Consider the following 14,387-nt stretch of genomic DNA (forward strand, 5'->3'; position numbering starts at 1 on the left):
AATTGGCCCACTTACCAAGACACAGAAGTTCTAATTTAGCTTGAAGGATAACAGATTACAGAGTGCACCTGCTTTTACCCAGAGTTATAGTCCTAAGAGTCTGTAGTTCCCAGCATATGTGTATTTAGCATGGTTAAAATAACCTTAACACATGAGTTGATAAATTGTTCTTTCATTCAGCAAATATTTGATTGCCTACTCTGTGCTAGGCATGATTCAAGGTGCTGAGGAGTAAACAAAATAGACAAAAATCCTTGCTTCATGGAGCTTTCATCCTAATAAAGGGAAGCCAAATTTAAAAACTTAGGGGTACCTGGCTGGCTCAGTTGGTAGAGCAAATAACTTTTTTTGTTTTTTAAGATTTTATTTATTTATTTGAGAAAGAGTGAGCACGCACAAGCAGGGGGAGGACCAGAAAGAGAGGGAGGGGAAAGAATCTCAAGCAGACTCTTCCATGGGTGTGGGCTCAATCTTAGGACCCTGAAATCATGACCTAAACCAAAACCAAGAGTCAGATGCTTAACCAACTGAGCCACTCAGGTGCCTGGAGCATGTGACTATTGATCTCCAGATTGTGAGTTCGAGCCCGCATTGGGTGTAGACATTACTTAAAAATAAAATACTTTAAACATTTAAATAAGTAAATTAATTATATTGCACTAGGTTATGATAAGAACTGTAGGGAAAAAAAAAGGGGTTGAGAGTACCAAGTTTGTGAGGCGATTGGTGCTCTGATTTTATTTTATTTATTACTTTTAAAGATTTTATTTATTTATTCATGAGAGAGAGAGAGAGGCAGAGACACAGGCAGAGGGAGAAGCAGGCTCCATGCAGGGAGCCAGACTTGGGACCCCATCCCGGGTCTCCAGGATCATGCCCTGGGCTGAAGGTGCTGCTAAACCACTGAGCCACCCGGCTGCCCAGTGCTCTGATTTTAAATAGAATAATTAAATTAGGTAAGACTTACTGCTAAGTTGACATTTAAACAAAGTTCTGAAGAAAGAGAAAAGCCATGTGGATATCTGGGAGTGGGGAGGTGGGAATATTCCAGGAAGAGGGAATAGGCAAGTGCAGAAACTCTGAGGCAGGAACAACCAGGAAGCCAATGTGGCTGGAGTAGAGTTTAAGTGGAGATAAAAGTAGTAGAAAAACGTGTCAGAGAGGAAATGGGGGGGGGGGGGGGAGGGGGCAGACTGTCCAGGGACCTGAAGGTCATTGTGAGGACTTAGGCTTTTATTCTGAATGAGATGAAAAGCCACTGGAGAGTTTTAAGTAGAGGAGTGACATGATCTGATATATTTTTTTAAATAGTTCTGACTGCCCTATTAAAAATAGAAAAGAGAGAGGTTAAGGACAGAAACAGAGAGACCAATTAGGAGATTACTGTGGTAATACAGGGAAACATTATGATGGCTTGGACCAGGGAAGTAGCTGTGGAGGTCTTAGGAAGTGGTGAGATATTGAATATCCTTTGAAGGTAGAGTTAACAGTATTTCTCAGTGGGTTGGTTGTGGGGGTTTTGGCCTGAACAACTGGAAGGATGGAATAGCGAGTAGGCTGGCTATCTATCTATTCATTCATTGATTATTCATTTTAAAGGGGAGTATGGATAAGAGAGGGGCAGGTTTGAAAATGAATTCAGAATCTCTATTTTTAAAATTTTTATTTGTATTCTGATAAAGTATACATAACATGAAACTTACTATTTTAACTATTTTTAAGTGTACAATTCAGTGGCATTAAGTACATTTACAATGTTGCATAACCATCACCACTATCCATTTCCAGGACTTTTTCATCATCTCAAACAGAAACTCTGTACCCATTAAATAACTCCTTCTCGGGCAGCCCTGGTGGCCTAGCGGTTTAGGGCTGCCTGCAGCCCAGGGTGTGATCCTGGAGACCCAGGATCGAGTTCCACGTTGGGCTTCCTGCATGGAGCCTGCTTCTCCCTCTGCCTGTTTCTCTGCCTCTCTTTCTCTCTGTGAGTCTGTCATGAATAAATAAATAAAATCTAAATAAATAAATAAATAAATAACTCCTCTCCCTCCTTCTCCGTGCCCCTAGTAACCTCTATTTTCTGTCTCATAAATTTGCTTATCCTAAGTATGTCATATAGGTAGCATCATGCAATATTTGTTCTTTTGTGTATGGTTTATTTCACTAAGTATGTTGTAGCATGTATCAGAATTTCATTCCTTTTTAAGATTGAATAATACTCCACTGTATGTATATACCATATTTGTTCATCCATCTATTGATGAATGAAACTATTATGAATAGTTTCATTTATGAATGATGGTGCTACATTGATTATTAGTTCTTTTTTTTTTAAGAATTTATTTATTCATGAGAGAGAGAGAGAGAGAGAGAGAGAGAGAGAGAGTCAGAGACACAAGCAGAAGGAGAAGCAGGCTCCAGGCAAGGAGCCTGACATGGGACTTGATTCCTGGTCTCCAGGATCATGCCCTGAGCTGAAGGCTGCGCTAAATGGCTGAGCCACCTGGGCTGCCCCCTGCTTTTAGTTCTTTCAGAGATATACCTAGGAGTAGAATTGCTAGACCTTATGGTAATTTTGTAATTCTTTGAAATAACAAAAACTAAACTGTTTTCCACAGCAGCTGCACCATTTTACATCCCAACCAGCAATGCATGAGGGTTCTAACTTCACATCCTTACCAACATTTGTTATTTTCCATGTCTTTTTGTTTTGCTTTTTGTTTTATTGTAATCGTCCCATGAGCATGAACTAGTACCTCATTGTGGTTTAGATTTGCATTTCCAGGACCTCATTTTTTCCCAGTTTTACTGAGATGTAGTTGGCATGTAACATTACATTAGTTCAGGGTGTACAAGGGAATGATTTGTTATATAATATGTTGCAAAATGATTGCCACAATAAGTTTAGTTAACATCCATCACCTCTCATAGTTACAAATTCAGGGCCTTATTTTTTAACTCTGAGACTGAAGGTTGTAAAGGTAGAGAGAGAAGGGGTTTGAGGCCTGACCCCTGAAGCACTCGCAACATTTAAAGGATGGGGTGATGAGCAGTTGGTAAAAAGCAAAACCAAGAAGAGAATGATATCCTGGAAGCCAAGTGAGGAATGCGTTCAAGAATGAAAGAGATGAATTCTTTCAGTTTCTACAAATAGATCAATTGGGATGAGGACTGAGCATTGACCATTTGATATAACAACATGGAAGTGAATGATGATGACCTCTAGTTGACCAAGAATAATTTTGGTGGAGTGATGGGAGTGAAAGCCCATTTATAGTGAATTCAAGAAATAGAGGAATTTGAAGTAGGGAGCATACATAATCTCTTAGTAAATTTTGTTATGAAGACAATCAGAAATGGGGCAGTAGCTTGAGGGATGTGGGATCTGGAGAGATTTTGTTTTATGGCAGACATTACAGAAAGTGTGTTTAATGGGACTGATTCAATAGAGGGAACATTTACTGATGCAGAATAAAGACAAGAGAATGACTGAAATGGCTTGCAGTTCTGAAAAAGCAGAGCCATGAGCTCCTAGCAGCACTGTCCTGTGCCTCAAAACTCTAAGACACAGAGGGGAGAGAGTAGGAAAACTGAAGAGGTGTGAATTGTGACTGCTGCTGTTGTGGCCTCTGTAGAATTCAGTTGAAAGATCTTGATGGCAGCCTCTGGTTTTATTCATAATAAGGCACCTCAACAGTAACAGCTGGAACCTGCTTTTCTTTGAGTTCTAAAGATCTAGGGGATAAGGAAAGAAGATTTTCCTTCTCATCTTTAGTCTTTTTTTTCAACTGTGAACATTTTGACCTTGCCTCTGAATATAATTGTGTCTGATACTTGATCTTAAGCTATGTTATATCAAAGTACATGCCACACCTGTCCCACACTGAAAGAAAGCCATGGTATGTGGGCAGAACCAAAAGGTGCTAAAAATCCCTTCTGTTTTCTCCACAGCATTACTTACCCCCTAGGACAGAGTGGTCAAGTGGTCAGTGAGAAAGTTTTAACTATTTATGTTTCCACTAGTTACAGAGAAATTTTAATTTTCTTATTTTACTGAAACCTCCATTTCTACTTTCGAGCCTTAGGTCTTTAGAGGGCATATCTTAGCAGATGAATAAGAGTGGAAAATAAGTTTATACCTGTGATGGTAGCTACTAGGAGAAAGGCTCCTTTAGTAAAGAAGTCTGACCCATAGTCATAGTCAACCTATGAGTCATATTTGTCAAACATGCTAAATACAAGACATAAAAGGTAGGAAATAATGAAATAACAAATCAGTTGGGCATTGCTAGAGAGCACTTTCTGCCAACCCTTTTGCCTGAAATTGTGATTGTGTGGCTAGCCTAGTCTTACTCTAGGTTCTGTGTCTGTCTTTGCAGAAGGAATACAAGTCCTAAGTACTCACACAGATTTGTGATGAAAGATCCAAAGGAGGCTTCTAAATAATTTTAAGAATTGCTCTACCAGTTACCTTTTCACCCTAAGTAAGTCTGGAATGCATCCAGCAAAACAGCGTTTGCATGTTCATACCTTTCAGAATGAATCATCTTCCTTCCTTTTAGTGAAAGAAGGGCTCTGTTGACTATTTCTGGCAGAATTTCCACAAATGTGCTATTTTTCTTAAACCTTCCAGTGTTTTACTCAAGTTAACCTGGGGGAGGGGTGCCTGATGTTCCCAAAGGAGACCTCTGAATCTCCCAACTCTCAGTGATTTATGCTAAAAGAGCACTCAGTTCTGATTCTTCTGAGAAAATATCAGGTATCCTTTTTTAAAAAAGTTCCCATTATAGGAAGTCAGAAATGGCAGGTAGTAGACTGCACAAGACTGCTGTGCTAAGGCCTGGGGAAAGGTGAAGGTTTGTTCTGGCTCATTGAGCGTAATCCTCTCGACCTGACTGAAATGGAGAGTGCTATCATCAGAATGTTGAGGTGAAATCTGGGACATCCTTTGATCTCCCTGAAATTCAATATTTGTCCCAACTAGTCTGAACTTGTTATTTTTATATTTCGCAGTATCCAGACATGAGTCAAGAATCTGATTCTCCATTTGTTTTCATCTGCACAAATCCCCAGGAAATGATTGTGAAGTTTCCTATTAAAGGAAATCCAAAAATCTGTAAGTCACAAGCTTTGATGGTCTAATTTTCTTTTTTTCTTTTCTTTTTTTTTTGTCTCGTGTCTCACCTGTTTAACTTTTTAAAAAATCTTCTCTTTTTACCTTGTTCTATGGCATCTCAAGCTTTGGAGGATTAATATAATTATATTTATTGATGATAACTTTAATATTAACTACAGTATAGCCTTCCAAAGTGTACCTTGATCCACAATTATGGGCATGCTGTTGAATCACTCTAAACTTCCATTTATGACTCCATTACATTTGAGAGAGAGAGGGACACCTGGGTGGCTCAGTGGTTGAGTGTCTGCCTTCAGCTCAGGTCGTGATCTCAGGGTCCAGAATCAAGACCCACATCCAGCTCCCTTCGAGGAGCCTGCTTCTCTCTGCCTATGTCTCTGCCTCTTTCTCTGTGTGTCTCATGAATAAATAAATAAATAAATCTTAAAAAAACATATTTTAAGAGAGAGAGAGAACATGCACAGGCACGAGCAGGGGGGAGGGGCAGAGAGAGGAGGAGAGAGAATCCCAAGCTGACTCCCTGCTGAGCACAGCACCCAAAGTGGGGCTCAGTGTCATGACCTGAGATCATGACCTGAGCTGAAGCCAAGAGTTGGATGCTTAGCGAACTGAGCCATCCAGGTGCCTGCAGACCCTATTACATTTAAAATCCTTCTTTGTAAGTCAAAAGAGTCTGCTTTGCTCCTTTGCACTGTTCATTCAAGGAAGTAGTAAGTGAATGCCAATGGCAATAATGATATTTATGCATTGTTCCTCAGTATTCAAAGAATAAGACTTAAGTTTGTGTCTATTTTTGAGTGTTTGGAGGCTCCACTTCCTGCTTTTCCTGTGCTTACTCTAGCCCTCTTGTTCTTCATTCTCTTTTTGAAACCTCTTGATGATTTATCTGTCTGTAACTTTTGCTTTATATATTTTTGATGATAGACCCTCTGCATATTCACTCTTAATCACTTTATAGACTCTATTTTATCAACTTCCAACTCTTCTTCAACTCCCAGCTTCTCTTCCTCTGTGAAGTCCTACCGCAACCTCTTCTATTTGTTTTTTTTTTTAGTTTGTTTGTTTATTTGTTTATTTTCATTCATTCATTCATAGACACAGAGAGAGAGGGAGGCAGAGACACAGGCAGAAGGAGAAGCAGGCTCCATGCATGGAGCCTGACGTGGGTCTCGATCCTGGGTCTCCAGGATCACACCCTGGTCTGAAGGTGGCACTAAACCGCTGGGCCACCAGGGCTGCCCCAACCTCTTCTATTTCAAAGCAATCTCAAGAAAAACAAAGTGGTGTCCTCTCTGTCTAGCTTTCTTTAAAAACAACCTCAACAAACCTTCCATTTGCTCATGTCAGTTACTATTTTGTGCCTTGATGACACAGCTTTCTCATGTGACTGGATGATTTGGGGGCATGCGTTGTCTTCAGTTGTATACTACTCTACCTCACCCCGTATCTTGAGGACCAACTAGCCATTTGATAAATGTGTTCTGTAGAGAAGTGCTTCTCTTTTCCTTTCTTTCTCTTTTTTTTTTTTTTTTTAAGATTTTGTTTGTTTATTTATTTGAGAGAACGAGAGAGTGTACGAGTTGGGGCAAGGGCAGAGGAACAAGCAGACTCCCTGCTGAGTAGGGAGCCCTATAACTCTTGACTGGATCCTAGGACCCTGAGACCACTACCTGAGCTGAAGTAAGACACTTAAACAATTGAGCCATCCAGGTGCCCTCTTAGAGAAGTACTTTTCACACTGTACTGCAAATAAAAATCACCTAGAGAGCTGTTAAAACACAGATTCCTGGGCCATCTCAGAAGTGTTACTGATGCTATTGCTCAGCTGACTACAGTTTGAGTAATACTGCTTTTGATCACAAAATAAAATGCTTGGAGTATGAATTTAGATTAATGTATATTCACGAAATTCAGGCAACACTCATGATTTATGAGACATATGTTCCTGAGATTCCTGCATATTAGAAAATCTGAACATTTTGCCTTTGACTTATATATATTATTTATTTCAGACTATATCCCAGCTGGTAGTTAAGTGGTCCTGGAATTTTTTTTCTTCCTCTCTACTATTTAGGATTTATTTTTTCTATTTATTATTTTTTTTAAAGATTTTCTTTTTTAAGTAATCTCTACACTCAGTGTGGGGCTTAAACTCACAACTCTGAGATCAAGAGTTGCTTGGTCCACTGACTGAGCCAGCCAGATGCCCCTCCACTATTTAGGATTTTTTTAATTAATTAGTTTATATTTTATTTTAGAGAATGAGAGCTGGGGATGGGGCAGAGGGAGATAGAGAGAATCTCAAGCCGACTCCTTGCTGAGCATGGAGACCAACACAGGGCTTGATCTTAAAACCCCAAGATCATGACCTGAGCCAAAACTAAGAGTCGAATACTTATCTGTCTATCTATCTATCTATCTATCTATCTATCTATCTATCTATCTATCTATTTAAAAGATTTATTTATTTATTTATTCATGAGAGACAGAGACGCAGGCAGAAGGAGAAGCAGGCTCCATGCAGGGAGCCTGATGTGGGACTCGACCCCGGGTCTCCAGGATCACGCCCTGGGCCCAAGGCAGGCGCTAAACCGCTGAGCCATCCAGGGATCCCCAAGAGTCGAATATTCAACCAGGTGAGCCACCTAGGCACTCTTCCACTATTTAGGATTTAAATCTCTCTTTTTGGGGATCCCTGGGTGGCTCAGCGGTTTAGTACCACCTTCAGCCCAGGGCATGATCCTAGAGACCCAGGATCGAGTCCCATGTCAGGCTCCCTGCTTCTCCCTCTGCCTGTGTCTCTGCCTCTCTCTCTCTGTGTCTCTCATGAATAAATAAATAAAATCTTTTTTAAAAAAAATCTCTCTTTTCTTCTCTCTCTTTTTTGGTTGTGGGACTCGATCCCTCTCTGTTCCATTATCACCTTACTTTAGGTACTGATAGTAGCACTGGTGGCAGCAGGGAAAGATTTTAGGTTTTCTCTCCCATACCCAGTGCTACTTGACGTTTAGTCACCATAAATTTTTCTTAGCTTCCTCCCCTATCTTGGTTTTTATCTGCTCCTTAAGCTCCTGTGAGAAAATGTACTGTGTAAACAAAGTTTAGATATTTCTCTGAAATGTTTTACTCCAGTACTTTCTCTACCCAGAGATCTACCTTCAGTACATATATGGCCTCTGTTTTTCTTGATAAGGTTTAATGAAGTAGGAGTGCGGGGAGTGATGCTCTTAGGAGTGAGCTTTAGTTAAAAAAAAACAAAAAACAAACAAACAAACAAAAAAACAGGAGAGAGCTTTAGTAACCTCTTGTCTTTTCCTCATTGTTTTTGTTCTTAAAAACTTTAAAAAGCCATAATGGACTTTATGCTTATTTCAGGGACAGCAGGACTAGAGAGAAATTGTGAGACTGTAGCTTCTTCCATAGTGGGCCAAAGTGAAACATTGGTCAGAAATAATAGCAAAGTTTAAAGAATAAAAGGAAAGGATGGATTGACCAATCCCTATGTGTCTTAGAAAAAAAAAAAATATTGTTTAAAGTAGGCTCTGTGCCCATCATGGGGCCTGAACTCATGACCCTGAGATCAAGAGCCACATGCTCTACAGAGTGAGCCAGCCAGGCTCCCCAGAAAAAAAAAAAAAAAAAAAAAAAAAAAAAAAAAAAAAAAAACAACTATTGAGGGCACCATTCTACCTGAAGATTTAGTTTGGTGTGAAGTTTCTTTCTTTTTTTTTTTTTTTTAAAGATTTATTTATTTATGACAGACATAGAGAGAGGCAGAGACACAGGAGGAGGGAGAAGCAGGCTCCACGCTGGGAGCCCGACGTGGGACTCCAGGATCGCGCCCTGGGCCAAAGGCAGGCGCTAAACCGCTGAGCCACCCAGGGATCCCTGGTGTGAAGTTTCTATTCCCTGTAACTCTTCATTCCTTCATTCTTCATTCCTCTAAACCATCTCTAAAAATCTTACACTCAGGTGTTATATGCAACTGATGAATCAGTAAATTCTACTCCTGAAACTAAGAATACTCTATATGTTAACCGAATTTAAGCAAAAAATAAAAGTAAAAATAAAAATCTTATACTCTGCCAGAACTTCCTTACCGTAGGCCAAAGCTTACAGCTGGAAAAAGTCTTTGCTCCCACTGCCACAGGCAAAAATACGTACTTAGCTCTTAATTTTTTTTTTTTTTTTTAGATTTTATTTATTCATGAGACAGAGAGAGAAAGGAGAGACACAGGCAGAGGGAGAAGCAGGCTCCCCACAGGGAGTCTGATGTGGGACTTGATCACCTGACCAGGATTATGCCCTGAGCCTAAGGCAGATGCCCAACCACTGAGCCACCCAGGCATCCCTTAGCTCTTAATTTGAAATGCTTCACATTTTCTTCTAGATATATCATTACACTAAGTGGTTAAGGTCCATAGTATTAATATATTCTCTTTCAATTACAGCCCTATGACTTACATGCTTTTATTCTTGTTTTTTGTTTTGTGGGATGGCCTAGGAATCTTCTATAAATCAGTTCTATGAGATATATTCCAAGTTCTAAACTCTCACTTGCAAATAAGCTTTTAGAAATTTATCTGTTGTACCACATGTATATATGTATATATATATATATATCTATATGCCTTGAAGTTATATATATTTTTTAATTTTTTGAGTATAGTTGAAACACTGTTACATTAGTTTCAGGTGTACAATGTGGTGATTCAACATCCCTATATGTTATGCGGTGCTCACCACAACACAACCAGTAGCTACCACCTGTTATCATACAATATGATGACAATACCATTAACTATATTTTCTGTGCTGTACCCTTTCATCCCGTTCCCTATTCATTTCATAACTGGAAGTAAAGGGATGTATTTTAATTTGTGCTTTTGGACACATAAACTTGAGCTTGCTTAACCTGGGGATAATTATGTTTTCTTGAAATTGAAATAATTCAGAAAGGAGCATTGTGCAATATGATATCACTTGGCTGTGTGTCTGCTCAAATTAGGAAATGCAAAAAAGTATAGTAGAATATCTAGGTTAAATGCTCAAAGAGATAAAGGAAATCGTTTTACTTTAAATGAACTACATGCTCTATAAACTCATGCAAATACTGCCTTACATGTTATGCAAAGCATGTGAAAATCCGTACGAGAGTTATATCGATTGATTCCAAATACTTTTTCCCCTTTTAACTTCTTGTCCATCTGCTGCACATGCATTTGATTTTCTTTTAGGTACCTGATTGAGGATGTGGTTAACACTGAAATGCTGCAGGTACTAAATATAAAAACATTGGGGAAATATCAAAACTTTAAGAGAGTATACTGTATGTTACTGTAGTTAACTGCCCAGATCCCAAGTCTTCAAAGACAAGGCTGAACTAGAACTCAGAGTTCAGAGTTCCTGCAGTCTGAGGGCAACTGTGATGACTGCTTCTTCATGCTGCAAGAAGCCCCAGTCCCTTTCGTTCATGGCTTGTAGCTGACCCAAGAATTTCTACTATTGGCAGTCACTGTGGTAGGTGTTAGGGATGCAAAGAAGTCCTTACTTAAAATGAGCTCTCAGATTGCTGGCACATGTATGGTTTTCTTAGGCAGTCTAGGGGATGAAAGAATTTCTGAATCCCAGGGAATGCTCTGGAAGTCCTTTCTTCCTCTATATCTCTTTCCTACTATTAGTTTTAAATTTTATGACATCATCTCTGCAGCCAGGGATTAGTTTGCCTACCCATTGAGTGCTTTGCTCCTATGGGTTGATTTTGCTTGAGCTGGTCTCACTGAGAGCTTTCATAATCAGACTGGAGTTTTCCGTAGATTGTACTTGGAATGTTCTTAAACAGTAAAGTTTTGAGAGTGTCAAGAAGATAATGTCTCTTTTTTTATATGAGGAATCTGAAATACATGTAGTTAAAAGACTTCCCCAGTGTTGTAAACTGAGATCATAAGAAACAGTTCTGAAGCCTCAGTATAAATATGACCACCCTTACTTTTTCAGAAAACTGAGTTTATGAAGCACTTTAATATATAGTATTTCAATGAGTTATTGGATTAAATGACTTAGTGTTTATATAGAAAACTCAGCACAGTGCTTGGTGTTTAGAAAGCACTTAATGTTAGTTGTAATTCTCTCAACTTTGCAAGTTAGTAGGAATTTTTTCTTTCATTTTTCAGTTGAGTAAATAGGTTTATAGAAGTTGTTTTGGTCACATCTTTCTATCTCTGGTTTTCCTGCTTTTTTCACTTTATCAGATTGCCTCGGAAACAAATTATTCCAATCACATTTCATTTTTAGGGCACAGTATCATAGAGCTGGAAGGAGCCTTCTGTACTATGTAGTCCAATTTTCTCTTAGCATTGAAAAAGCTGAGGACAAGAGTGACTAGGTAACTTCCTCACGTATGGCTAGGTAGTCTCAAACTACAGCGAGGACCTCAGTCTTCTAACTTACTCAATGTAGAGAACTAGAAGTCTAGAGTCCTAGGTGGAATTCTGAATTCTGTCCTAGCTTGCCCTAAAAAGTTGAATGAGATGCAGTACTTCTTTATACCTCTGGGTACCACCATCTTTACAATGGATACTCTTATGTTTATCTGATATCTGCCAATTTTGGTTACTTAGTCCCTATGATTCAAAGGTTTTGAAATTTGTAATGTCTGCTTTCTTTAATTCATTTGATGAAAACATTTATTGAGCACCTACCATTTGGCACTCACTATGGTAGTGTTAGAGATACAAAGGCAAACATGCCTTGTAATAGGGCTTTTTGCCAGATTGCTGGCACATGTTCGGATTTCCAGCTGGGCAGCCTGGGGGATGAAAGACTCCTAAATCCCTGGGAATACTCTGTGTTCTAAAGCCCAAATTAAAATCAACAGCATTGTGACTATTGTGGACAGTGTTCAGGGCATTGCTTAGTGATGATTTCTGAGGAAGCCCAGAAAATAAGTAATGTCATTCCAGAGACAGGTATACCACTAAAGAGATGAGAAGGAAAAAGAAAACAAAATTTAAGGAAACAGGGAAAAACTTGTTAGGTTGAGGTTATTTTTCTCACAATCTTTTGCAGTAGTCAAGACAAATCAAGTATTCTTATTTTAGTTGGACAAAAGAGGGTATTGAAGTCTAGAGTGACTAAATGACTTGCCCCAGGTTTTGCAGCTAATTAATAACAGACAATGGTGGACTAGCACCTGGATCTCCTGACTTCTAGTCCACTGCTCCTCTTTCTTATATACTTGATTGCTGTAACAAATGAAAAAACATATGGGAGGCAGTTATGGGTGTGGGCTATAGTACACATGGCTGTCCTTGAAGGGAGGTTCCTTGTTTATTTGTTCATCTTTTTTGTTTTTTATGCAGAGACTAAACTGACCTGTTTTTGTTTCAGTTCAGTGTCAGTATCACTATTGACTTAACTGAGACTTTTTGTGGTGGAAAGCAATGTGCAAGACAGACAGGAACTTTGTTAAGATTGTCTTCATGAGATGGATAGTTCCTAAGGCTGCTACCACTGAAGCAAATTCTGTCCTGGTAGATTTGAGGAGTCAGAGGTCAGGGACCACATCAGCGAAGTACCTCTCATTAGGGTCACCTGGGACAGGAAGGTTGCTTGTTTTCTAACTTTAACACTTAGAAGAGTCATACAGCCTATGACCTTTGCCCTTCTTAGCTGGTGATAGGGGCCCTTTGTCAGTAAAGCATTCATGTGGATTCTACTCCACTGCTGCAGGTCACTCCCCCTATTAAGTCTGAGGCAGCAAAGGGGTGAACTGAACTGCTTTTCTCACTGTGAGGGAGGTTCATGCATTATGCTCAGCCAGTTAACAGGTCAGAGGAATGAGTTTCCCACTGTGTGAAATGCTTTCCTTTATTATATGTGTGTATTCTTTAAAAACTTGCCTTAGCATCAGACATCCTGAAAAAAGTGGTGTTCCTTTTGCAGTAGCTACAAAATTTAGAAATATTAACTATTTAGATTCTTTCAGCAAATACTCATTAAATGTATGTGTGCGTGTGCCTAAGTTTGTGTGTCCTTTAAACAGTGTTCCCACTGCTTCCTCATTCTTACAGAATGAAACTCTGAAGTTTGAAAGTATCTGAGTCCTGAAGCAAGATAATTGAATGTGACAGGAACACAGTAACCAGAAGACCTGGGAGGCCATGAAAGATTTGCATTGCAAATATAAAAAATAAATAATGAGGCTTCTTTTTCTCCCTTACAGGGAAACTGGATTCCAAGATCCATCAAGGAGCAAAGAAGGGGTTAATGAAGCAGAATAAAGCTGTCTGACCCAGGAAAAAAGGAACTATACAGCATAGTGGAGTTTTGTGTACTAAAATTGCTATCCACTGGTCCTTTGGAATTGAAGCATTAGAAATCTAAAGGCTTGGCATCAGGCTTGATTCTCTCAGAATTTAAACTCTTACATAAATCTGTATATTTTTCTTAAAGAATGGGATTCTTTATGTAGTAGGTCAAAATCTTTGAATACATTATTTATAAAATGCTATTTTAAAAATTCTAGGTCTTTGACATTTCTCTCAGAATGGTATCAGAAGAGAAAGGACAAGTTGGAAATTACTTTCCTCTCTGAGGCTTGGATTTGAGGTTAGGAAAATTCTTACACAGGTTAACAATTTTTTTGAGAGACCTCTTGAATTTTAAAGTTTCTTTTCAAAGTAATAGCCTGATTGGAGTATTAGGATGTTTGAGGAATCCTATATTTAAGACAAACCTGTAATGTGGCAGAAAGGAGTGGTTTTGTTTTTGTTCTGTTTTGTGTTTTGCAGAAGGGAGTTTTAACAAGTTTTTTGCTCTCGTCCAGCATCTCTTGAAGTGAACAGTTTTCAAAAAGCTGAATAACCATTGGCAGTTTGTTTATTTTTTTTATTTATTTATTTATTTATTTATTTATTTATTTATTTATTTATTTTAAAGAGATAACCTGAAGAGGTGCTGCCACTTTGTTCCTTAGTAGGACATTAGAGGGTCAGACTGGGAGGAGATAGAGTAGAATGAAACTGCCCTATTTATTGTTTTGGATATTGCAAAAGCATCACTTGGATGGGGCAATTAGAAACACACTAAAAAATAAAGTCCCTTCAGTAAATGCATTCAAATACTCTCAAATACTGAAATCCAACCCTTTAAACCATCCACACCTCAGGAAGCTATGAGGTTTGGAAAAATAGAAGGTTGATTTGAAATGAGATTTTCACTCATCAGTCTGGCCCCCACTTAGCAAAGC

The 14,387-nt window shown here is 38.9% G+C and overlaps 1 protein-coding gene across 9 annotated transcripts in view; it reads left to right on the forward strand.

The window, feature by feature from the left end:
• TRIP4 (thyroid hormone receptor interactor 4) overlaps window positions 1-13,663 on the forward strand; it is a 57,338-nt gene extending 43,675 nt beyond the window's left edge. For 3 of the 9 annotated variants that reach the window (XM_049104174.1, XM_049104171.1, XM_049104172.1), the window contains 3 exons: window positions 5,014-5,116; window positions 7,623-7,773; window positions 13,362-13,663. In XM_049104174.1, coding sequence (XP_048960131.1) covers window positions 5,014-5,116; window positions 7,623-7,735 — 216 coding nt within the window. In that variant the 3' untranslated portion in view covers window positions 7,736-7,773; window positions 13,362-13,663. Of the gene's footprint in view, window positions 1-4,379; window positions 4,485-5,013; window positions 5,117-7,622; window positions 7,774-13,361 lie in introns of all 9 variants that reach the window. The other 6 variants (XM_025472499.3, XM_025472502.2, XM_025472500.3 and 3 more) reach the window with 4 other exon arrangements.
• The last annotated feature ends 724 nt before the right edge of the window (window positions 13,664-14,387 follow it).

The sequence above is a fragment of the Canis lupus genome, chromosome 30 (assembly GCF_003254725.2).
Source record: "Canis lupus dingo isolate Sandy chromosome 30, ASM325472v2, whole genome shotgun sequence".
Taxonomy (NCBI): Eukaryota; Metazoa; Chordata; class Mammalia; order Carnivora; family Canidae; genus Canis; species Canis lupus.